Source organism: Bubalus kerabau, chromosome 22 (genome assembly GCF_029407905.1).
Source record: "Bubalus kerabau isolate K-KA32 ecotype Philippines breed swamp buffalo chromosome 22, PCC_UOA_SB_1v2, whole genome shotgun sequence".
NCBI classification, from domain to species: Eukaryota; Metazoa; Chordata; class Mammalia; order Artiodactyla; family Bovidae; genus Bubalus; species Bubalus kerabau.
In genome coordinates, this window is record NC_073645.1 from 32,777,525 (window position 1) to 32,804,399 (window position 26,875).

The following is a 26,875-nucleotide window of genomic DNA, read 5'->3' on the forward strand; positions in this document are numbered from 1 at the left end:
AAAGAAGCTAAAAATTTTTTTCTAGGCCACAAAATCTGAAAGCTGAAACCATTGGCATGATAATAATAAATATGTAATACATAGCACTCATATAATAATTATGGTATTATAATACTTTATAATAAAACATTTTATAGTAATGGTTTATTAAACTATTTACTAAATAATAATAATAAACATTTCAGAATCAAACAGTTCTAGGCGTAAGTCTTACTTCTGTCATTTTCTAGTTCTAAGAACTTAAATTACTAATGTCTGAGCCAGTTTCCTTATTTTAGCAAAACTGAGGGTGAGGTGGGAAATAAAACCTCCTTCCTGAATTAACTGTGAGGATTAAACAAATAATAAATAGAAAGTGTCTGCAACCTTGAACTGAGGATTCTTGATGTGTGGGACACGGCTATCAAGAATCGGCAACAGACAAATATTACAGAGGTTATGTAAGTAAAAGCTGAAAATGTGCATTGACTTTGGCAGTTATTAAAATAAGATCAATGAAGATTCAGGCAGGGCTCAGCGGAGTGTTGAGGACCAAAAAACAGAGTTAGCGAGAGGGGAGTGGCAGCTGGTGGTGAGAGCAAGAGGTTGGTGGTGAGTAAATGCATTGTTGCTAAAGCTGGATGCTGCGTGGTTCAGGAGCAGGCAGGGTCCTGGTCAAAGAAATACTGTCTGACAAATAAAAAGAAAATTCAACTCTCTTGGTCCTTTATCTGCATTTTATGAACACTTAGAAAGGAAAAATAGTATAGAGTGGTAGTTCTTTCCTTTTTCTCCCCCACCCAAATCATATTTATAAATGGGAAGAAGTGGAAAGTGGGTCTCTTCTGCAACTCCCCTGGAAAGAGAAAAAATTGGATGGGTGCTATTGAAATAAATTTTAAGAAGTGACTTATATCATCTTGAAAAGTGAGACACTATAAGCTTTTTTTTCAAACAATAATGACAGGAGTGATACATCACGTTCTCCTGGGTTTTGTTGTTGTTGTTGTTTTGCTTTTTTGTTTGGTTGGATTTTTATTTTAAGGAGAATTTCCAACATATATTAAAGTAGAAAGGCAACATAATGAACCCTGTAATGATCTTCAACAATTATCAACTCTTGGAATTTCCCTAACATATTCCTCTCACTCCTGCCCAGGAGTTTTATATTTTCTAAAAATTGAAAATTACCTCTGAAGCCTTGATGAGATTCAGGTTTGATTTTTTTTTAAGATGATATCATAGTGTTTGTTTTAATCAGAAGGGACTTAAAGTGTAGTTTTTTTCTTTTTTCTGCTGTTAGCAGCTATTGCTGTTCAATGTCAAGTCTCTTAATGTTTTTGGTTTTTCCATCTGTTTTGCTTACTGTCAATTTGGAAAGCTGTTTCTTCTGGGCAAGGTTGAGTCACAAGTTGAAGTCTCCCAGCTTTGGACCACTAACAATTTTCAGAGACCTATTACCTCAAAATTATCTTTCCAGAATGACTTTTTTCTGGTTTTATTGAGATATAACTGACATACAGCATCGTGCTCATTTAAGATACAACTCAATTATTTGGTATATGTATTATGAGGGCTTCCCTCATAGCTCAGTCGGTAAAGAATCCGCCTGCAATATAGGAGACCCCAGGTCGATTCCTGGGTTGGGAAGATCCTCTAGAGAAGGGAAAGGCTACCCACTCCAGTATTCTGGCCTGGAGAATTCCATGGACTGTATAGTCCATGCGGTCGCAAAGAGTCGGAGACGACTGAGCAACTTTCACTTTCACATATTATGAAATGATCACCACAATAAATGTAGTTAACATCCATCACCTAGCATAGTTATAGTTCTTTTTCTTGTGATGAGAATTTTTAAGATCTACTCTCTTAGCAATTTGCAAGTATCTAATACAATATTGTTAACTGCAATCGCCATACTGTACATTACATTCCCAGAGCTTGTTTATCTTATAATTGGAGATTTGTACCTTTTGACCACATTCATTCATTTCCCCCACCACCCCTCCCTGCATCTGGTAACCACCAATCTGTTCTATTTTTTTCTGAGTTTAGTTTTCTTTAGATTCTACATGTAAGTGGGATTATAGTATTTTGTCTTTCTTTGATTTATCTCACTGAGAATAATGCCCTAAGTGTCCATCCATGTTGTTCATGGATGACAGAATTTCCTTCTTTTTTATGACCAAATAATGTGTATATAGTAACATTACATATATATTTTATATATTACATATATATATATAAATTTATATGTGTGTGATATATATATTACATATTTATATATCTCACATTTTCTTATTTGTTCATCAGCTGATGAACACAGGTTGTTTCTCTGTCTTGGCTACTGCAAATAATTCTGCAATGAACATGGGGGTGCAGCTATCTTTTCTAGATAGTGATTTCTTTTCTGTCAGATATATACCCAGAAGTCGAATTACTGGGTCAAATGATAGTTCTGTTTTTTATTTTTTGAGGAACTTCCATACGGTTTTCCACACTGGCTGTACCCATTTACATGCCATCAACAGTGCCCAAGAGTTCCCTTATCTCCACATTCTCACCAACATTTGTTATCCCTTCCCTTTTGAGGACAGCCATTCCGACAGATGTGAAGTGATATCTCCTTGTGGTTTTGATTTGCATTTCCTTGATGATTTGTGATGTTGAGCAACTTTTCATGTACTTGTTGGACATTTGTGCATCTTCAGAAAAATATCTAGTTCCTCAGCCCATTTTCAAATTAGGCTTTTTTTTTTTTTTTTGCTAGTGAGTTATATAAGTACTTTATATATTCTGTATACTAACCCCTTATCAGATATATTATTTGCCAATGTTTTTCTCCCATTTTATAGGTTGTCTTTTCATTTTGTTGGTGGTTTCCTTTATTGTGCAGAAGCTTTTTTAATTTAAAGTAGCTCCACTTGTTTATTTTTGCTTTTTCTTTTGGTGTCAAAAAAAAAAAATTGCCAAAATCAATGTCAAGTAGCTTACCACCTATGTTTTCTTCTAAGAGTTTTATGGTTTCAGCTTATATCCAAGACTTTAATCCATTTAAGACTGGTCCTTAATTTGTATTTTTCTAAACACCAAGAATGGAAAAATAGTGTAGATGGTATTTTTTTAAGCCCCAGTTCTTTCTTAAGGGGCTTAAAGACTGTTACTGTGTTTCGTTCACTAAAACTGCCCCACTCTGCAGTCTTCTTCAAAAACCTTTTCTTGCTGGTTAATATGCCTCTTCCTACTCTTCACCTTTCTTTCTGATTCTGTATCTAGAAAGACCAAAGAACCATTCATCTGGCAATGACAGCATCCTTCTCAATGATTCACAATTACACAATCCTCTGTGGCTGTCAAGATAGGGGAAAGGGTGGGAACTCTGCTGTGTAATAATTTTCATTTCTTCACAAATGAATGAGTGATGAATGAAATTGCACCAAACTCCAGCAGGGTGCACGGACCCATGAAATGTGTCAAGGGATGTACCTGAGCAAAATAGTGAGATGCTGTGAGAAGAATGTGTGCCGTGACAGCGTGCTGCATTTAACATGAATTAATTGATCACAGGCATCTTGCTGGAGCAGTGGGAGTGATACTTGGGGATAAAGACAATTCTACGGCTTCTCCAATAGCTGTGTTAAGCAAGCCAGTTCTTCCCTCTGCATACAGAGCTGGCATTCTTGACCCAGGACCATGTGTCATACTGTAGCAGACTAACTTTTTCCATTTCTGAGTAAACCATCTATGTTCAAAGCCTGACTGAAAAGTGTGAGAAGAACTCTGGTCATCCGGCCCAGCATCTCAAGGTGAGCACATGATGGGCAAAGAAGAGAGGAACCAAGGAGAAAGGGCCTATTGCTTGGATCTGTGAGCATCCCAAGCTCCTTGAGGTAGATGCCTTACTCAGCCTCTTCTCCCAGTCCCTCCTCTGGGAAAATCAGAGCCCAATTTAACAAAGCAGAAAGGTGGACAACTTTATTGTGTGTTAAATTTGGTTACTTTCAAAATGATACTCTGGTTTGCTTAAAAGTGCAGTGCAAGTAATTGGGTTCATGTTTCACCAACTCAAATGAAAGATAAGTGTCCATGTGAATAAGTGATAGCTTTCCTTTGCACACAGAAATTCAAACTAAGACAGGCAAAAAGGTGGAGTGGTGGAGCTGCTGAGAGCCCAGGCTTCAGGATTAGACAGAACTTGTTACGTGCCGACTCCATCCTTTTTTTATTTTTTTTGCTTTTTTAAACTGCTTTATTAACTTCACAATATATAATGAACATTTCTCCATGCAACAGTTAAAACCTTCCTGCTGACAGAAACTTACAGATTGGGTCAAAAACACAACATTCAATTAGAAGCTGGTAATAGGAAATGCGCAAGAAACAAGTTTAACACCAAAACCTTTACAACAAAGGTAAGTCAAGAACACCTAAGTTTAGGAAGAAAGTGTCTCCTAACTTCAGGGAAAACATCAGGATTCAAGGCATAAGGCAAAACTCATCATGATGCTCATGGTAAGGGGGGGTCAGTGCTAACTGCCCACAGACTATGACTCAACTGCTTTTCCTTCAGCTTTTCCATCAGCTGCCTCACCTCCTCCCCAATCCTTTCCATATTCTCTTCTCTCATCCTTGCCTGTGGCTCGCCAAGCCTCTGAGACACGTCCCATCTATAATGCAGGATGGGCTGCCTAACACGGAACCGCCTACGATTTCCTCTGCTAAGTCACTTCAGTCGTGTCCGACTCTGTGCGACCCCGTAGACGGCAGCCCATCAGGCTCCCCCGTCCGTGGGATTCTCCAGGCAAGAACACTGGAGTGGGTTGCCATTTCCTTCTCCAATGCATGAAAGTGAAGTTGCTCAGTTGTGCCCGACTCTTAGCGACCCCATGGACTGCAGCCTACCAGGCTCCTCCGTCCATGGGATTTTCCAGGCAAGAGTACTGGAGTGGGGTGCCATTGCCTTCTCCTCTAGGTACATAATATTCACTAGCACCCGAAAGGAGGGCCATAGGTTCTCTTTTATTAGCATCTTGATCCTTTCCATCTTTTTTTTCATTCTCCTGGTTGGCATCTTCCATGTTGCGATTTTTCACTGCTTGTTCCTTTGGACGCCATTGCTCCTGGGCCTATCCTTGCTGTCTCCTGCTCCTCCCGATTGTTGCTGCAAGTGTGCCGCTGCAACACTTCGACTCGCAGACCTGCTCCCCTCGCGCCTGCCACTCTTGGGGGCCGTCCCGGCCCGCACTCCCCTCAGTGCCAGGCGGAGCAGGTACCAAGAAGCAAGCAGGTGACCGTCGGGTCTGACTCCATCCATTTTTGACACACACACTTTGTGTGTCTTTGGGCAAGTTTCTAGAAAATTAAGATAACCGACCATACCTACTTCACAACATTTTGTGAAAACATAGGAGGGGCACTTTGCAATATGCCAATTGTTATATGGGTTCAATAAACAGTTTCTCTTGTTGCTACTAGGAATTCTTGGGGAATCAGACTTCATGAATGTACAATATTTCTTTAAATGAACTTTAAAATCCTGTAATAATTTTATATTTATAGAAAAGTTGCAAAGATAGTCTAGAGAATTCCAAAGCACACTCACCCAGATCTTTCTGTGTTAACATTTTAATGTGGTGTGTGTGCCGACACTGGCACATTACTATTTACTATTACTGTTAGCATATTGGATGTGAGAGTGGGACTATAAAGAAAGCTGAGCACAGAAGAATTGACGCTTTTGAACTGTAGCATTGGAGAAGACTCTTGAGAGTCCCTTGGACTGCAAGGAGATCCAACCAGTCCATCCTAAAGGAGATCAGTCCTGGGTGTTCATTGGAAGGACTGATGTTGAAGCTGAAACTTCAATACTTTGGCCACTTGATGCGAAGAGCTGGCTCATTTGAAAAGACCCTGATGCTGGGAAAGATTGAGGGCAGGAGGAGAAGGGGATGACAGAGGATGAGATGGTTGGATGGCATCACTGACTCAATGGACATGGGTTTGGGTGGACTCTGGGAGTTGGTGATGGACAGGGAGGCCTGGCATGCTGCGGTTCATGGGGTTGCAAAGAGCCGGACATGACCAAGCGACTGAACTGAACTGAACTGATCTATTACTATTAAACTAGACACTTTATTCAGATTTCACAGTTTTTCTATCCCAAGATATAATCTAGAATATCACATAGCATTTATAAGAATGTTTTTAATTGGCACAACAATCAACATAATTAATCAACTAGCGACTCCATGGTCAATACCTAAATGTGCTTTTCTAAAACACTTGAGAAGTTCAATAAGTGGTGCTGGGAAAAGTGGATAGCTATTTGTAAAAGAATGAAGTGAGAACAATTTCTCACACTGTACCCAAAAATAAACTCAAAGTGGATTAAAGACCTAAATGTAAGTCCCAAAACCATGAAGCTCCTAGAAGAAAACATAGGCTGAATGCTCTTTGACACAAATCGTAGCAATACTTTTTCGGATTTGTCTCCTAAAGCAAAGGAAATAAAAGTAAAAATAAACAAATGTGGCCTAATCAGACTTAAAAGCTTTTGCACAGCAAAGGAAATCATTGACAAAACAAAAAGACAACCTACTGAATGAGAGAAAATATTTGCTAATGATATGGTAGATGAGAGGTTAAAATCCCAAAAAAATATAAACAGTTCAACATCAAAAAAACAAACAACTTGATTAAAAAGTCTTGGAAATCATTTATTCTCTTCAGTAGCATTTTTGCAAACTTATTGACCTATTATTGACAAAGTAAATCCTTTCACATAGTTAGTAAAATAATCAAATGCAGGTTAGCATCTGCCCAAATTATTACAGTATCCAATGTATTCAAGTTTGAACTTAGTGAGATTTTACTGTGTACATAATCATGGCCAGCAAAGTGTCTGGCACTTAGTAGGTGCTCAAAAAGTGTCTGTTGTTAAGCTACATATAAAAAGGACCTCAGATCTCCTGACAGCTTGATTTGTTTATGGACAGTTAGGTGTATTTTGCCTTGAGCTGTGCCTTGTTTTGAATAGTCTCTTAGAGCATGACCTTACCTTTGTGCATAGAACCTGTTTGGTCAAGACTGTACATGATCTGAGCAAACAAGAATTACTGTTCGGCAAACCATTAACTTCTTCAGCATCTCTCACTCAGCAAGGATTGTTCCTTGAGGGGATCAGTGCTGATGTAGAAAGTATGTGTTTTACTTTTATCTGTGAAGAAAGAAGTATTTATGTGTGTGAATTCAATTTCTTGGAGGTTGGTTGTGGCAGTTCCTATTTTTTATAAACAGTATTAACCAGAGATGATGAGAATCAACAGGGTGGCTCTGGCAGTGAGGACAAAGATAAGGATGTTCAGCCAACGGTGAGCTTCCAGATGTGCCCAGGTGGGTCTGCTGTAACCACACAGGGACCTCAGGGGTAAGTGATTAGAAGAGAGGTGTGACAAGGGCATGGCTTCCTCCACCAGTGTCAACAGATGCAGCATCGCGTCCAAGTTGTTCATCTAATCATTCTTTTATTCAACTTAAAATAACTATCAAATGACAACAATAACCAATTACTAGATTTCTGCTACTGAAAGTGTGGCCTCTGGAAGATCCATTTACTCAAGGACTTGTTAGAGATGCAGAATTTCAAGGTCCACTCCAGTTCTCTGAATAAGAATCTGCCTTTTAACAAGATCTGTGAGTGATTCCCATGTGAGAAGCACTGGACCAAATGACAGAATGAAGAGCCAGGATCCTGTCAAGAGACAAATGATGTATTTATTGGAAGGTCTATTAATAAAATCAAAATCTGTTAATAAAATCAAAAACGACAGAATGATCTCTGTTCGTTTCCAAGGCAAATCATTCAATATCACAGTAATCCAAGTCTATGCCCCAACCAGTAATGCTGAAGTAGCTGAAGTTGAATGGTTCTATGAAGACCTACAAGACCTTTTAGAACTAACACCCAAAAAAGATGTCCTTTTCATTATAGGGGACTGGAATGCAAAAGTAGGAAGTCAAGAAACACCTGGAGCAACAGGCAAATTTGGCCTTGGAATACGGAATGAAGCAGGGCAAAGACTAATAGAGTTTTGCCAAGAAAATGCACTGGTCATAACAAACACCCTCTTCCAACAACACAAGAGACGACTCTATACATGGACATCACCAGATGGTCAACACCGGAATCAGATTGATTATATTCTTTGCAGCCAAAGATGGAGAAGCTCTATACAGTCAGCAAAAACAAGACCAGGAGCTGACTGTGGCTCAGACCATGAACTCCTTATTGCCAAATTCAGAATTAAATTGAAGAAAGTAGGGAAAACCACTAGACCATTCAGGTATGACCTAAATCAAATCCCTTATGATTATACAGTGGAAGTGAGAAATAGATTTAAGGGCCTAGATCTGATAGATAGAGTGCCTGATGAACTACGGAATGAGGTTTGTGACATTGTACCGGAGACAGGGATCAAGACCATCCCCATGGAAAAGAAATGCAAAACAGCAAAATGGCTGTCTAGGGAGGCCTTACAAATAGCTGTGAAAAGAAGAAAGGAGAAAAGGAAAGAGAAAAACATCTGAATGCAGAGTTCCAAAGAATAGCAAGAAGAGATAAGAAAGCCTTCTTCAGCGATCAATGCAAAGAAATAGAGGAAAGCAACAGAATGGGAAAGACTAGAGATCTCTTCAAGAAAATCAGAGATACCAAAGGAACATTTCATGCCAAGATGGGCTCAATAAAGGACAGAAATGGTATGGACCTAAAAGAAGCAGAAGATATTAAGAAGAGATGGCAAGAATACACAGAAGAACTGTACAAAGAAGATCTTCACGACCCAGATAATCACGATGGTGTGATCACTGACCTAGAGCCAGACATCCTGGAATGTGAAGTCAAGTGGGCCTTAGAAAGCATCACTACGAACAAAGCTAGTGGAGGTGATGGCATTCCACTTGAGCTATTCCAAATCCTGAAAGATGATGCTGTCAAAGTGCTGCACTCAATATGCCAGCAAATTTGGAAAACTCAGCAGTGGCCACAGGACTGGAAAAGGTCAGTTTTCATTCCAATCCCAAAGGAAGGCAATGCCAAAGAATGCTCAAACTACCGCACAATTGCAGTCTTCTCACACGCTAGTAAAGTAATGCTCAAAATTCTCCAAGCCAGGCTTCAGCAATATGTGAACCGTGAACTTCCTGATGTTCAAGCTGGTTTTAGAAAAGGCAGAGGAGCCAGAGATCAAATTGCCAACATCTGCTGGATCATGGAAAAAGCAAGAGAATTCCAGAAAAACATCTATTTCTGGTTTATTGACTATGCCAAAGCCTTTGACTGTGTGGATCACAATAAACTGTGGAAAATTCTGAAAGAGATGGGAATACCAGAACACCTGATTTGCCTCTTGAGAAATCTGTATGCAGGTCAGGAAGCAACAGTCAGAACTGGACATGGAACAACAGACTGGTTCCAAATAGAAAAAGGAGTTCATCAAGGCTGTATATTGTCACCCTGTTTATTTAACTTCTATGCAGAGTACATCATGAGAAACGCTGGGCTGGAGGAAGCACAAGCTGGAATCAAGATTGCAGGGAGAAATATCAATAACCTCAGATATGCAGATGACACCACCCTTATGGCAGAAAGTGAAGAGGAACTAAAAAGCCTCTTGATGAAAGTGAAAGTGGAGAGTGAAAAAGTTGGCTTAAAGCTCAACATTCAGAAAACGAAGATCATGGCATCCGGTCCCACCACTTCATGGGAAATAGATGGGGAAACAGTGGAAACAGTGTCAGACTTTATTTTTCTGGGCTCCAAAATCACTACAGATGGTGACTGCAGCCATGAAATTCAATGACGCTTACTCCTTGAAAGGAAAGTTATGACAAACCTAGATAGCATATTGAAAAGCAGAGACATTACTTTGCCAACAAAGGTTCCTCTAGTCAAGGCTATGGTTTTTCCTGTGGTCATGTATGGATGTGAGAGTTGGACTGTGAAGAAGGCTGAGCGCTGAAGAATTGATGCTTTTGAACTGTGGTGTTGGAGAAGATATTTGAGAGTCCCTTGGACTGCAAGGAGATCCAACCAGTCCATTCTGAAGGAGATCAGCCCTGGGATTTCTTTGGAAGGAATGATGCTAAAGCTAAAACTCCAGTACTTTGGCCACCTCATGCGAAGAGTTGACTCATTGGAAAAGACTCTGATGCTGGGACGGATTGGGGGCAGGAGGAGAAGGGGACGACAGAGGATGAGATGGCTGGATGGCATCACTGACTCGATGGACATGAGTCTGAGTGAACTCCGGGAGTTGGTGATGGACAGGGAGGCCTATGGTGCTGCGATTCATGGGGTCGCAAAGAGTCGGACACGACTGAGCGACTGATCTGATCTGATTAATAAAATCTCAGTCAGAAGACTTAAATAGATATTTCTCCAAAGAAGACATACAGATGGCCAGCAGACACAAGAAAAGATACTCAATATTGCTAATTATCAGAGAGAAATGCAAATCCAAACTGCAAGGAGCTATCACCTCACACAAGTCAGTATGGAGATCATGAAAAAGTCTGCAAATAAATGCTGGGGAGGGTGTGGAGAAAAAGGAACCCTCCTGTACTCTTGGTGGGAATGTAAATTGGTGCTGCCACTATGCAGAACAATATGGAGTTTCCTTAAAGAAATTAAAATGTAGTTACCATCTGATCCAGCAATCCCACTGCTGGGCATAAATCTGGAGAAAACTGTAATTTGAAAAGACTCACACACCCAGATGTTCACTGAAACACTATTTGCAATACCCAAGACATGGAAGCAACCTAAGTGTTCATTGACAGATGAACGGCTAAAGAAGATGTGGTATATTTATACATGGAACATTCAGTTCAATTCAGTCGCTCAGTCGTGTCCGACTCTTTGCGACCCCATGAATTGCAGCATGCCGCGATGGCACCCCACTCCAGTACTCTTGCCTGGAAAATCCCATGGACGGAGGAGCCTGGTAGGCTGCAGTCCGTGGGATCGCTAAGAGTCGGAAACGACTGAATGACTTCACTTTCACTTTTCACTTTCATGCTTTGGAGAAGGAAATGGCAACCCACTCCAGTGTTCTTGCCTGGAGAATCCCAGGGACGGGGGAGCCTGGTGGGCTGCCGTCTATGGGGTCGCACAGAGGCGGACATGACTGAGGCGACTTAGCAGCAGCAGCAGGCCTCCCTGTCCATCACCAACTCCCGGAGTTCACTCAGACTCACGTCCATCGAGTCAGTGATGCCATCCAGCCATCTCATCCTCTGTCGTCCCCTTCTCCTCCTGCCCCCAATCCCTCCCAGCATCAGAGTCTTTTCCAATGAGTCAACTCTTCGCATGAGCTGGCCAAAGTACTGGAGTTTCAGCTTTAGCATCATTCCTTCCAAAGAACACCCAGGACTAATCTCCTTTAGAATGGATTAAGTGGATCTCCTTGCAATCCAAGGAACTCTCAAGAGTCTTCTCCAACACCACAGTTCAAAAGCATCAATTCTTCAGTGCTCAGCTTTCTTCACCGTTCAACTCTCACATCCATATATGACCACTGGAAAAACCATAGCCTTGACTAGACAGACTTTTGTTGGCAAAGTAATGTCTCTGCTTTTGAATATGCTATCTAGATTGGTCATGACTTTCCTTCCAAGGAGTAAGCATCTTTTAATTTCATGGCGGCAGTCACCATCTGCAGTGATTTTGGAGCCCCAAAAAATAAAGTCTGACACTGTTTCCACTGTTTCCCCATCTATTTCCCATGAAGTGATGGGACCAGATGCCATGATCTTCATTTTCTGAATGTTGAGCTTTAAGCCAACTTTTTCACTCTCCACTTTCACTTTCATCAAGAGGCTTTTTAGTTCCTCTTCACTTTCTGCCATAAGGGTGGTGTCATCTGCATATCTGAGGTTATTGATATTTCTCCCGGCAGTCTTGATTCCAGCTTGTGCTTCCTCCAGCCCAGCGTTTCTCATGATGTACTCTGCATAGAAGTTAAATAAGCAGGGTGACAATATACAGCCTTGACGTACTCCTTTTCCTATTTGGAACCAGTCTGTTGTTCCATGTCCAGTTCTAACTGTTTCTTCCTGACTTGCTGAGCCATAAAAAGAAGGAAATAAAGCCATTTGCAGCAATAAGGATAAACCTAGAGATTATCATGTTAAGTGAAGTAAATCAGACAGAGAAAGGCAGATATCATATATCACTTATACATGGAATCTAAAAAGAATGATATAAATGAACTTCTTTACAAAATAAACTCAGACTCACAGACTTAGAAAACAAACTTATTGTTACCAGCAGGAAGGGTGGAGGGAAGGGATAGTTAGGGAGTTTGGGACTGACATGTACACACTGCTATATATAAAATAAGTAAACAACAAGGACCTAATGTATAGCACAAGGAACTATACTCAATATCTTGTAATGACCTATAATGGAAAAGAATCTGAAAAGAATATATCTACATATACATATGTGTATATATATGTGTACATATAGCTGAATTACTTTGCTGTATACTTGAAACTAACACATTATTGTAAATGAACTATACCTCAATTTTAAAAACATTTTTTAAAAAAAGTCACATGCTCTGGGCAGAGAACACAGGAGGAAAAGGTAGAAAGTGTCTGGTGGGGCCAAGAAACACACCATGTTTAATGTTAAACACACCATGTTTTTCCAGTAGTCATGTATGGATGTGAGAGTTGGACTATAAAGAAAGCTGAGCGCAGAATTGATGCTTTTGAACTGTGGTGTTGGAGAAGACTCTTGGGAGTCCCTTGGGCTGCAAGGAGATCCAAACAGTCCATCCTAAAGGAGTTCAGTCCTGAGTGTTCATTGGAAGGACTGATGTTGAAGCTGAAACTCCGATACTTTGGCCACCTGATGCAAAGAGCTGACTCATTTGAAAAGACTCTGATGCTGGGAAAGATTGAGGGCAGGAGGAGAAGGGGACTACAGAGGATGAGATGGTTGGATGGCATCACCGACTCAGTGGACATGGGTTTGGGTGGACTCTGGGAGTTGGTGATGGACAGGGAGGCCTGGCATGCTGCGGTCCATGGGGTCGCAAAGAGTCGGACATGACTCAGCGAATGAACTGAACTGAACATCATGTTTAAACACACCAACACACCATGAAACACAACTTCTGTTCTCAATGAGTTTGGTCTGTAGAATGCCTATGGGTTGGGGGTGATGATAGTCCCCATTGTTACAACTTTAATTTGTTTTCAAAGTGACCTTGAATTTTATATTCTGTTATAGGATTCTCCTATTAATAGATCAATCTTTACCAAGCTAACCATATTTCTGAGTAACTATTATGTACTGTGCGTGCTTAGTCACTCAGTCATGTCTGACTCTTTGTGACCTCATAGATTATAGCCCACCAGGCTCCCCTGTCCATGGGGATTTTCCAGGAAAGAATACTGGAGAGAGTTGCCATGCTCTCCTCTAAGGGATCTTCCCTACCCAGGGATCGAACCCAGGTCTCCCGCATTGCAGGCAGATTCTTTACCATCTGAGCCACCAGGGAAGCCCAAAGGCACCCAGCTAGAAACTAAAAAAGACATAGAAGTGTTAGATTTGTTCTGCCTTCAAGGAGTTTGTGAGTTTAGATAATCAATGCTTCTTACATAAGATCTTGCAAAGGGGCTCAATCAGCCAGAATGCAATGAAGCAGTACACAAAGCTGAGACTCGAACCACACTGCCAGTTTTGAGCCTCAGTCCTGACACTTGCAAGCCAGGGGGCTGTGGACACACTGCTTAAATTCTGTGTTTCCGTTCCTTACTCTGTGAGGTTGGGATGATAAAAATAGTTGTCTGCCTAACAAGATTTTCTAAGGGGACAGCTTCCTACAAAGCTTTCTGGCTTAGAGGAAAATAAAATGTAAGTATGAAAATAGGAGTACTTTTAAGAAACTGAAGTTGGTTCGTACTCAAAACTTATCAAAAGAGCTCGGAACACATATAGGGGTGCAGCTACTCTGGCTATTGAATGTTCTGTGCAGCTGTGCAGATGGAGTCCCTTACATACTAAAGGCAGAAGTCAACTCTTGAGATTTTGTTTAGTTACCTCTTTGTCAAAATTTCCAAAACTGTAGTCTCCTTATGTTAGAGCCAGCACTGGTTTTTCTTTGCTTTTTGATGAACTTTTGACCTAAATTGCTTTTCCAATCTCCAGTCATTTAGTGGAAGACCATTAGTGACTGGTTAAATACACAGGTACCCCCCTGCACACACACACACACACACACACACACACACTCATATATTACATTTCAGGCCAAATTGAATTACAGAAGGAACCAATTTGAAAAGTTATTGAATTAAAACCCTACAAGAGAGAGATGGATTTTATGTTAGTGGTTGGCATGACAACTTAATATGCTGGAGAGTAATATGTGCTGAGTTCACATCGTTGGAGACTCTGACAAGTTCAAGGCCAGGATTGTGCCTCTAAATCTTGTTGCCACGGTAATACAGCATACGGCCAGAGTCCACTGAAATGAATACCTCTGACAGCTCATGCCAGCAAGAGCTATCTGATTAAAAGGGATCTTTTCATTAAAAAAAAAAAAAAAAGGAAAGAAACAGTATTTCAACAAGATCAGGAGCAAAATGCAAAGGCAGGATATTGAAATTTGGGCAAGAGAAAATCTAAAAGGAAAGCAGCCAGTGGATGCCAAGAAGTAACTAATAAAGATCTGTTTTATTTACAAGGGGTTGGTGATGTGTGAAGGTCTGCACGCAGGGAGTCCAGCCTGCAGGGCCATTTTGTAAGTGAAATGATACTGCCCCAGTTTGATTCCCTGGCTCAAGCTCAGCAGAATGATTTCATTTGACTGGTGGATACCCCTTTCCCATGGCAGGTTTTAATTTGACAGATTTTCTTCTCTGATAATACACGGAAGAAAATGGTTTCTGAGCGACTTTATAGGTCACATATATGTCCCAAGATGAAAAGCCAGCCCATAAAAACCTCATCCCAGAGTTGAGGTCACCAAAATGCCACTGCCTTTAGCCACTAGAATCACCTTTCAGATATTCTCCTGATTCATATCCCAGGGACTTGTTAACAGGATAACAGTTTTAGGATCATGATCTTAGAGACTCCTCATTTCCTCATTTTACATGCCATTTATCTTGGATTAGTCTATGACGAAGCTGTGGTTCTTGGAGTTTCTTAAGCTCTTAGAGTGGAGAAGAAGAAAGAATCCTCAAGTTCATGATCCTATTTCCCATAGGGATTTGAGCCAGTCTCCGTGGGAGCCAGCTCTCTTTCACATGTCCAGGGATGTAATGGGAATAATCAGTAAATGGAGACACACAGGTAAGAAGGTAAAAGGTGCAATCTAATAGGAATTCAGAATCCTAGATCATCAGTTCTAATTTAAAGATCAGGGTCTTCCCTGGTGGTCCAGGGGTTAAGACTTCGCCTGGCAATGCAAAGAATAGGAGTTTAATCCCTGGTCAGAGAGCTAAGAACCCACGTGCCTTATGGCCAAAACACCAAAAAAGAAAACTGAAGCAATATTGTAACAAATTCAATAAAGACTTTAAAAAATGGCCCACATCAAAACAATAATAAAGTCCAGATCAGAGAGTTCATTTCATAAGCAAATGAAAATTTACTATGTCTATTCCTTCCTGTGCAAATAGCCTCTACAGTATGAACTGTAGTGGAGAGAATATTGACCTTAAAATTACTGACCAAAATCCAACTCCTACTTCTGCAAATAATTTGCTGAGTAACCTTGGCAAAGTATTTAATTTCGGTCTGTTTCTTAAGACATAAAACAAGGTAGATTATCCTAGCCATCACCTGTAACAGTAATTTGGAATGTATAGCCTAACTACAGAGAGAAGCTTTTAGAAATTCAGATTCCCTCTCCCCTCCCTCCAATCTCTGCTGCTAAGTCGCTTCAGTCATGTCTGACTCTATGCGACCCCATAGATGGCAGTCCATGAGGCTCCCCTGTCCTTGGGATTCTCCAGGCAAGAACACTGGAGTGGGTTGCCATTTCCTTCTCCAATGCATGAAAGTGAAAAGTGAAAGTGAAGTTGCTCAGTCGTGTCCAACTCTTCGAGACCCCATGGACTGCAGCCTACCAGGCTCCTCCATCCATGGGATTTTCCAGGCAAGAGTACTGGAATGGGGTGCCATTGCCTTCTCTACTGAGTCAAAATTTGTAATTTTCAAGAGCTCTACACGTGATTCTGATTTGCATCTATGTTTAAGAATCACCAAAGGGGGCTTCCCTGGTGGTTCAGTCGTAGAGAATCTGCTTACCAATGCAGGAGACATGGGTTTGATCCTTGGTCTAGGAAGATCCCACATGCCTCAGAGCAGCCAAGTCCCTGCACCACACGGCTGAGCCGGTGCTCTAGACTCTAGAGCTGCGACTAGTGAGCCCACACTCTAGTCTGTGTCCACAAGAAGAGAAGCCACTGCAGCGAGAAGCTCGTGTGCCATAACTAGAGAGTAGCTGGCCCTCACTCACCACAAGTAGGGAAAAGCTTGTGCAGTAATGAAGACCCAGCACAGCCATAAATAAATACATGAATAAAATTTTTTTTTTAAATGAATCACCAAAATTATGTACAACTTGTAAATATGAACAAGCTAATAGATGAGCTGTCTTAAGCTTCTTAATCAGTCAAAGAAGGGTACTGCTAATATTAGCTTTTTCTTTCTCCAGCTTACATGTTGAATATTGAAAACAGGGTAAAGAAATCAGGAATGCTGGAAAGTTGGCAGGCATAAGGTGGTTATAGTTTCTCTACCATTTAAAATATTTGGAGATGTCCAAGCTTGAAATGAAAAGCTCTTTGAAGTAACTCTCTTTGTTCACAGTTTGCAATATTCCCCTCAGGCTTTATTGATCCGGACAGAATGATACTTGATGTTTATCTAATGCTTACTGGCACTGTTCTAAGTGCCTTCTAAGTGTTAGCTTATTTGATCTTACCCCCTCTTACACACATGATGTGGAGAGATTAAGTAAGTTGTCTGAGACCTCATGGATAAAAGTAGGTAGAGGTGAGCTTTGAACTCAGGAACCCTGCTCCAGAGCCCCATTCTTAATCAGAGTGCTATTCAACCACTTTATAGATCAAATATTTTCAAAGTAAAATGTTAAACTTTCTTAAGTAAAAGCAAAAGCCTAAAAATAAAAGTTTTCTAGGCTTTAGATCTTCATTTCTTAACGTATAGTTCTTAGACTTCTTACATTTGAATCATCCGAGGTACTTTTTTAAAATGCAGTTTTTGAGCATGTGGAGTAAAGGGAACCCTAGTATGCTGTTGGTGGGAATGTAAATCGGGGCAGTCACTATGGAAAACAATAAAGAGGTTCTTCAAAAAACTAAAAATGGAATACCGTATGATCCATCAATTCTGCTCCCGGGTATATCTCTGAAGAAAACAAAAACACTAATTTGAGAAGATGCATACACCTCAGTGTTCATCTAAGATATGAGATGTGTGCCCAAGTGTCCATAGATGGATGAATAAATAAAGATAATGTGAGACACACACACAAACACACACACACTGGAATATTACTGAGCCATAAAAAAGAATGAAATTCTACCATTTGCAACAACATGGGTGGACCTAAAGGGTATTATGCTTAGTGAAATAAATTAAACAGAAAAAGACAAATATTCTGAGCTATCACTTATATGTGGAATCTAAAAAATAAAACGAATGAATGAATATAACAAAACAGAAACAGACTCACAGATATGGAGAACAAACTAGTTTTTACCAGTGGGAAGAGGACCAGGGTAGGGGGTTGCTGCTGCTGCTGCTGCTACTAAGCTGCGTCAATTGTGTCCGACTCTGTGTGACCCCATAGACGGCAGCCCACCAAGCTCCCCCGTCCCTGGGATTCTCCAGGCAAGAACACTGGAGTGGGTTGCCATTTCCTTCTCCAATGCATGAAAGTGAAAAGTGAAGGTGAAGTCGCTCAGTCATGTCTGATTCTTCGTGACCCCATGGACTGTAGCCTACCAGGCTCCTCCGTCCATGGGATTTTCCAAGCAAGAGTACTGGAGTGGGTTGCCATTGCCTTTTCCGTGTAGGGGGTTAAGAGATAAAAACTACTTTGTACGAAATAAATAAGCAGCAAGGATATATTGTACAGTACAGGGAAATATAGCCATTATTTCATAATAACTTTCAATGGAGTATAAGCTATAAAACTATTGAATCACTATGTTGCACACCTGAAACTTATATTCAATTTTTTTAAATGCATTTTCCAGGGGCTACTCTGAGACCTACTGCACTGGAACCTCAGGTATGGGTGGGTGCTGGGAACTGTTTTTTTTTTTTTTTCACTCAGTCGCGTCTGACTCTTTGCAACCCCATAGACTGTATAGTCCATGGAATTCTCCAGGCCAGAATACTGGAGTGGGTAGCCTTTCCCTTCTCCAGGGGATCTTCCCAACCCAGGGATCGAACCCAGGTCTCCCTAATTGCAGGCAGATTCTTTACCAGCTGAGCCACAAGGGAAGCCCGGGAACTGTTATTTAGAAAATATCCTCCTTAGTCGATTATTACCTCTTTTTTTTTTGAGCTTCATTGAAGTGTAATTGACAGGTAAAAAACTGGATATATTTAGGTTGTACAATGTGATTTTTAAAAAGTATACATCGTGATGATTTAATGTAAATGTATACACTGTGAAATGATTACTATAATTGAACTAATTAACACATCCATCACCTCACATAGTTACTTTAATGTGTGGGTGTGATGAGAACATATAAGAATTAGGTTTTAGCAAGGTAGGGGATAATTGAGCCCAGAAAAGTTTAAGAACACTGGCCTGGATTAACATTTGTGGATCACCATTGCTGGGGATAAGGGCGGGTAGAACATTTGGGAGTCACTGAATCAAAGCTGTTTGCTTTAGACTCAGATGTTGGGCGCTGCCTGGGGTGGAACATTCAGTCTTGTGACTAATGGATGGTCTGCACAAGGCACGGCTTCTGGCTGTTATCTGCCAAGGAGCGAAGCCAGCGAACTGACAGTTTGAATTTGCCTTCCGGGCCCAGATCTCCTTTCCCCTCAATGGGTTCCCACTTGTTGGTAACAGAGTTAGCACCGGCCTGGAACTTTGAAGTTTTCCTTTTCAATATCTAAATGCCAGGGAGGCTCCGTGTCACTGCACACTCCTTCTCAGGCACAATGGCAGAGTCAGGGAGCGGACTGCTTGGAATGCAGTCTGACCCCACTGGGGCTTTGAAATGGATTGGAACTTGCAGACTCATAAGAGTTCATCCTGGTGTCTTTTACAGATGGGCAAAGAAAAGGAAGCCAAGAGTTTGTTAACCCAGAAGGGTTGGGGATTTGTAGGTTGGAAAAAGTCCATGGTAATTCTTTTAGGAATTGAAAATTTTTTATGTGAGGCTTATTGAGGATAGTTTATATTATATTGAGGCATAATTTAATTTATGCAGTAAATTTCACGTTTTTTGAGTGTCTGGTTTGATGAGTTCTGGAAGCTAAGCTCAGTGCCATACCACCAATGCCAGTTCTTAGTTTAGACTAACACAGTCAGGTGCGTGCTAAGTTGCTTCAGTTGTGTCCGACTCTTTGTGACCCTATGGACTGTAGCCCACCAGGCTCCTCTGTCCATAAGATTTCCCAGGCAAGAATAGTGGAGTGGGTTGCCAGGCCCTCTAGGGGATCCTCCCCACCCAGGGATTGAACCCGAGTCTCATTATGTCTTTTGCATTGCAGGTGGGCTCTTTACCACTAGCGCCACCTGGGAAGCCGGGAGTAGGTACTTACTGAACATGCTATATGCATGTTAGACCCTGAAAAATGAGGTCGTTTATGCTTACAGCTTCTGATAAAAAATAATCATCACACTGGAAGTTCTAACAACACCTAAAGAAGAAGGAGCTTCCTCTATGGCCCTGGAAACCAATGGGAAGGAAGAGAACGTCATTCAACAGTGTTGGAGTGCCTCAGAAGAGCATTTTTTTGCACCTGGAAAGCCCCAAAATGATATTACCACACTGAGACACATGAGGGCGCTCTAACAAGCCAGCATTACAAACACTTTTTTTTTTTTCATTCTAACAAAGGTTGTTTGTTTTTTAATTTATTGGAATGCTTTGTTGAAAAACCCTGGTGAATTCCCACTCCCACCCTTGGTCTCGTTGGCCACTCTTGGATGAGAGAAAAGAATTTGGCATCAAGTGAATCTGTCTTTGACTAAGTCCTCCGCGGTTTATTGTATCCAACCACAGCTTCATGGTGAGGGCTCCAGTCAGCTTCCCTATTTAAACTCACGTGGAGAGGCTTCCAAACAAACCCGAGATTAGAATACCTTGTGAATCACAAAGAGACCTGAGATTAGCCCTAAAATTCTTTTTTAAATTGTTGTTTTCAGGCCTTCCTGGAACAGAGCACACAAGTGTTAAAAAATAAATGCTGGGCTACATTTTACAAAGACTTGTGAGGCGTTTCTTTCACCTAGTCAACAATTTGGCTGGTTCCTTGTCAGCAGAACCATGGTGATCCATTTAGAGGAAAGCTCTCTTTACAGCAAAGCAGCAGGGAGACAGGACAGGGTTACTGGTTTTGGCGTCTAAGTGGCTGTTCAAAACAAAAACCAAAAAAAAAGGTTCTGGATACATTTAAAATTTTTTGAAAATCAATGACTCATTTGTTACAGAAGAACCAAGTACAAAATAAAAGACACTTCATAAAAATTGCATTAGAATGCTCTGATGGGACTCTAATGAATTTAATGCTAGGGGTGCACGATTTCCTTGAAAGGTCTGGGATTTCTTAAGGATCACTCTCTTAGGGGAAGTGTTAGATTCTATCATTTGCAAAAATGTCTCTGCAAAGACTTTCTACAATTAACAGAATAAAATGCTCACATGAAGAAAGAAGTCTTTTACTTAGTCAAACCTATCCAATAAAAAATACAATTGTTTCAAGCAGAAAGTTATCTCTGGCTGTTATGTCTAAATTATGTAATAGCATGGCCTTAAAACTAGGAAAAAGAAAAGAGAGGATTCTAAAGACAGGGTGTGGCCCTGGCCTGGATTCATGGATGCTTGGCACCAGTCAGGAGGACCACCCCAGGGTACTCTGTCTCCACACAGAAGTAAAAGCCTGAACGACTCAGCCAGACCGGGACACCTTCACATAGTCCCACTGTAGACCTTCTCAATCACCTTGTTCAAAAGTCATTCTCTCATTCTATCTTCACCTTAAACCTTGGATCTGAAGTTCATCATCATCATCACCATCATCAATATTTGTAGTTTCTCCCCTCTCAGTTATGATCTGAACCCTCCATCCTGCCATCTTGAGACAAATGTGCAAAGAATCTTCTTAATCAACCAAGCCCTTACCCTCTTCCTCCCCTGCAACTCTTCCAGGAATGTCCTTCCCTCTCACCAGGGCTCACAAACAAAATACAGCCAATGCCAATAATCTCTCTGGGCCCATCACCTATCAGAGTTGTGTTAAGAATGCCAGGAATGTCAAATGGCCATCACATTAGCTAACCATCAATTTGGGATGGATTTACCTTCAAGGTGACTTACACTCCATTTTATTATAAATCCCTACACTGTTCATTCTGGAGAAGGCAATGGCACCCCACTCCAGTACTCTTGCCTGGAAATCCTGTGGACGGAGGAGCCTGGTAGGCTGCAGTCACTAAGAGTCGGACACGACTGAGTGACTTCACTTTCACTTTTCACTTTCATGCATTGGAGAAGGAAATGGCAACCCACTCCAGTGTTCTTGCCTGGAGAATCCCAGGGATGGGGGAGCCTGGTGGGCTGCCGTCTATGGGGTCGCACAGAGTCGGACATGACTGAAGCGACTTAGCAGCAGCAGCAGCAGCATACTATTCATTCAGGGCAGAAATGTGACTTCAAGAGCTATTCTGTATGTCAACAATCATCTTCTTACAAGTGAAATGCATGAAGAATACAATGTGAGAGGAAAGGTATTCTGTTTATGGAGAGGAAATGCTATCATTTAGCATTTCAGTTATGTCCTCAGCAAGCAATAGAGTTAAGGGCCAAGCTGACAATTATAACTCCAAGTTTCTCAAGAAATGGAATGGAGGAAAAGGAAATCCAAAGAGACAGTGACCTGAGTTGGTGACCAAGTTCTGCAAAAGATGAATGAAGACAAGCAAAGTGCCTCAAAACAGATCTGTTAACATTTTCTTTGAAGAATGGGAGGGGAGTTTCCCACATGCAGTTCAAAATAACTTAGAGACAAATTGTATTTTAAACAAGTTTTCTTGATTAAATGATGTAGTGTTTAGGGATGTAGATTCTGGATCTGTCTAGCTGGGCTGAAATTCTTCCCTGCCCCTTATATTCCAGAATCCTTGGTGTCCCCACATGTAAGATGGGGATAACACCATTGTCCATCCCATAGCATTGCCATTAGAATTACATATTAATACAATAGTCTATCTATACCACCAAACCCACTGCTAGAAATGGGATATGAGATGAAGGAGAAGAAAATAGAGTGAGATTAAACAGAGAAGGGCCTTGTCCAGACTAACAGTTGAAACACTAACGATGTCCAGACTAACCATCAAAGACGAGTTGACCCTTGAGTATGGTCAGATCAACTCTGTGCACCTGAGGTCCCAGGAAAGCAATAAGGTGAAGGAGCTTTAGCTTTGGTGTCATGCTTGTCCATTCAGCACCTTTCGGCTTATTTCTTCATTGTCCACTGTATCTGATTAAGCAAATTTGCTTAATAGCCAAGTTCCAGAGAAAGTAAGTGGCAAACAAAAAGAAGCTGAAGCAATTATAAATATGCATAGAATTAAATCCACAAACTAAAGGGATTTTAGAGGCTCTTTAGGTCAACCCTCAAAGGCTGGAGAGGTTAAGTGGTCTGCTCAACTCACAGGGCTGTCAAGGTATAACCAAGCCAGTACTAGACGCTGAAGGCATCTCCCTAACACATCAGACTGCAAGAGAGATGGAGATAATAATAATAATGTTACCTTATTTCATATCGTCTGTCCAACAAAAAATGAAAGAGGAACTTTTATACAGGCATCTTTTGAAGTTCAACCCACAATAGACCTTAACACTCTAAATGGGTCACTCCCCATCACCATGGTGATTCTTCCAAGTTTTCCTGGAATCATCAGCTGTTTTCTAATGAGAGCACTCCCCAGAACTTGCAGCTCTACCAAACGGATAAATATTTCCCAGCAGAAAATACTTAGATCCTTAAGCAACTTAGTCAGCAATTGCTTTCCCTTCTCATCTCAGGGAAACAGTCTGGAGCATACTCTTACATTTGCTGTGGGATCAGAGATCTTTTAAAAAATCTTCTCGATTTTACTGATGGCAAGGCTACTTCCCTGGATGTTGTGTGGTTTATATGTTGAAAAACAGCCACCCTCTTGCCTTCTATATTTTGAATCAAGCAGTAAGTATAGAACAATTTAAAAGCCTTGTATCAGTATGGCTGCTCCTCAAAAAAGAATTACATGTGATTCAGCAATTTCATTTCTGGCTACATCTCCAAAAGAGTTGAAAGCAGAGTCTTGAAGAGATATTTGTAAACTCATATTTGTTCATGGTAGTATTTTTCACAATAGTCAAAAGCTGGAAGTAACCTAAATGTCTACCAATGGATGAATGGATAAATAAAATGTGATTTACATATATATGTATACACAAACACACACACACACACACAATGGAATATTAGTCAGCCTTAAAAAAGAAGGAAATACTAACACGGATTACAACATGGATAACTTTTAAAGATGCTATGCTAAGTAAAATAAGCCAGGCACAAAATGACGAATATTGTATGAGTTCACTTACATGAGCGTCTAGAGTAGTCAGATTCATAAAGACAAAAAGTAGCATGGTGGTTGCCAGGGCCTTGGGGAACTGGAAAATGGGGAGCTGTTGTTTAATGGATAGTACAGAGTTTCAGTTTTGCAAGGTAAAAAAGTTCTGGAGACTGGTTGCAAATAATGAGGGTACTGAACAGTACTGAACTGTATACTTTAAAATGATTAGGATGGTTATTGTTATGTGTATTTTACATAGTTAATTTTTTAATTTGAAAAATTAAGAAAGAAGAGAGGAGAGTGAGAGAGAAAGAGAGAAATGGTGTCTAAGTCCTTAAACCATACACAGTTTGTTATAAGCAGACATACAGTTATTATAGTCTCATTATCAGTCAGTCATTTCAGTTGTTCAGTCATGTCCAACTCTTTGCCACCCCATGGACTGCAGCATGCCAGGCTTCCCTGTCCATCACCAACTCCTAGAGCTTGCTCAAACTCATGTCCATTGAGTCGGTGATGCCATCTAACCATCTCATCCTCTGTTGCCCCCTTCTCCTCCTGCCTTCAATCTTTTCCAGCATCAGGGTCTTTTCCAGTAAGTCAGTTCTTTGCATCAGGTGGCCAAAGTATTGGAGTTTTAACCTCAGCATCAGTCCTTCCAATGAACATTCAGGACTGATTTCCTTTAGGATTGACTGGTTTGATCTCCTTGCAGTCCAAGGGACTCTCAAAAGTCTTCTCTTACACCACAGTTCAAAATGTGAACACAGTTCAAAATGTGACCATAGTCTCATTATACTGCAGTGTAATTGTGAGGTTCACTGGTAAAATCTGAGAGCACTGAGGCAGGAAAAAGCATCGCTTTAAAACAGGGTTAGTCAACAACAAAGGAAAGAAATCCAAGACCAAGTATTTACCTATTTTTCCTCTGAATTTCTCAAGCTTCCACTCAGCTCATAGTGATCTTCAATCAGCTAGCAATAATTGTTTTTCTGGTTTTGTCAGTATTCCCAGAGTTCCCTTGCATAAAATGTGATTTTGACCAAAACGTGAAAACTAGTATGTTGATTATTTCACAGGAAAAATTTGGTTTATCTCTAAAACAGAGAAATCCAAAATCTTAAAGTTCAAATCTTTGCACATGACACAGATCATAAACATGTTAATATCTGTGTGTGTCAACTACAAACTGACACTTACCAAGATCATTGCCAACGACTGAACAACAAAAGTATTTGCCATCTGCCTCTGCGGAGATTGAACCCCATGCTGCTATAGCTGTTGGCCTTCAACAACCTCTGAGGGAGTTCAGGGTAGAGTGAGGTACTCTGTGCTCCAGGCAATCTGGTGGGACAGGTCTTTAGATAGTTGGATGTTCCTAGGAACAGATTTTATGGTCTCGATCCTTGCATCTCCTCATATCTAAAGAAGTTCTAAATCCCTTTATGGTGACATCAGATCTTCCTGACTAACAGAAATCTTTTGTAAAACGAGTGGTTCATGGCATTGAACTCCCCCTTCACCAAAACCTCATATATTGACTTTCCCCCACTGCCGCTTTAGAGCAGTCTCTCAGAGCTATCTGAGATGCTCCCCTCCGGGCTGTAGTCCTCATTTTGCTCCAAATAAAACTTAACGCACAACTCTCAAGTTGTATCTTTTTTTAGTCGACATCTGCTTTCATGGGTTGAATTGTGTTTCCTCCCTCCTGGCTGAAACATGTATCTGTTGAAGCCCTAACTAGCTCCCAAGACCTCAGATGTGACCTTATTTAGGAAAAGGGCCCTTACAGATGCAATTAGTTAAGGTGAGGTCACATTAGAGTAAGATGGGTCCCCAATTCAATATGGCTCGTGTTTCTATAAAAAGAGGAAATTTGGGCACAGGCACTCACCCAAGGAGAATACCGTGTGAACATGAAGGCAGAGATCTACCGGCCAAAGAATACCAAAGATTGCCAGAAGCTAGGGAAGAAGCATAGAATAGCCTCTTCCGCCAAGCCCGAAGAAGGAACTAACCCTGCTGACACCTTGATTTTGGACTAGTACTTCCCAGAACCATGACACACTAGATTTCTATTGATAGAGCCAATAAAAAGTAAAAAAACAAAAGCCTTGGCATGAGCTTCCCTAACGCTACCATTTTCCCTTTCCTTGATTCTTTTCTTTTTTTCCTTGATTCTTTTGCCCTTTAGCTCCTTCTGCTTTTTTTCAACTCTCTTTCCAACAGCTTCCCTGTCCCTGGAACTTTTACTTATCCATGCATCATGATATATTAAAAAGACTTTATTTTTATTTAATTTACTAACTTGTTTTCTTTTATTATGAAAGTAATACACAGTCATGTTTTAAAATTTACTTTCACATAGTTTGTAAAGAAAATAAAGTGAAAAAAAAAAAGGGGGAGACCTCTCTCTTCATTCCCACCTGAGCAGAATATCACAGAACCTCCTCAGAGGTAATCTCTGTTGATGATTCTCTCCAGAATTTTTGGTGCCTTTATACGCAAAAGGTGAAAGGTGAAGTTGCTCAGTCGTGTCCAACTCTTTGCAACCCCGTGGACTGTATGTAGCCTACCAGTCTTCTCCATCCATGGGATTCTCCAGGCAAGAATACAGGAGTGGGTTACCATTTCCTTCTCCAGGGGATCTTCCCGACCCAGGGATCGAACCTGGGTCTCCCGCATTGGAGGCAGACGCTTTAACCTCTGAGCCACCAAGGAAGCCTGCCTATATACACAAGCATATATGATTTGTGCATTTGTTTTTTTAAAAAGGTAAATGTAATCAAATAATATATGCTGTTCTACTCTTGCTTTTCTTTAACTACTGATATATCCTGAAAAGTTTTCCATATCAATATACACAGTTATGCTTCTTATGGTCCTTAAGTGATTCAACCAAATGACCAGTAAAGGATTGTTGGCTCAGAGGTTAAAGCATTTGCCTGCAATGCAGGAGACTTGGGTTCCATCCCTGGGTCAGGAAGATCCCCTGGAGAAGGAAATGGCAAACTAATCCAGTATTC

At 40.8% G+C, this 26,875-nt stretch overlaps 1 protein-coding gene and 1 non-coding gene across 2 annotated transcripts; both read right to left on the bottom strand.

The window, feature by feature from the left end:
• Positions 1-4,196: 4,196 nt before the first annotated feature.
• On the bottom strand, positions 4,197-5,057 carry LOC129636666 (protein BEX2-like). The gene is made up of 2 exons (XM_055560239.1): positions 4,940-5,057; positions 4,197-4,692 (listed from the first exon to the last, which is right to left on the bottom strand). Exons 1-2 carry the CDS (start codon positions 5,055-5,057, stop codon positions 4,487-4,489), a joined length of 324 nt encoding a protein of 107 aa, XP_055416214.1. The 3' UTR covers positions 4,197-4,486.
• Positions 5,058-26,498: 21,441 nt separating this feature from the next.
• TRNAW-CCA (transfer RNA tryptophan (anticodon CCA)) lies at positions 26,499-26,570 on the bottom strand. The gene has a single exon. It is a non-coding gene; the product is annotated as a tRNA-Trp (tRNA).
• Positions 26,571-26,875: the final 305 nt, after the last annotated feature.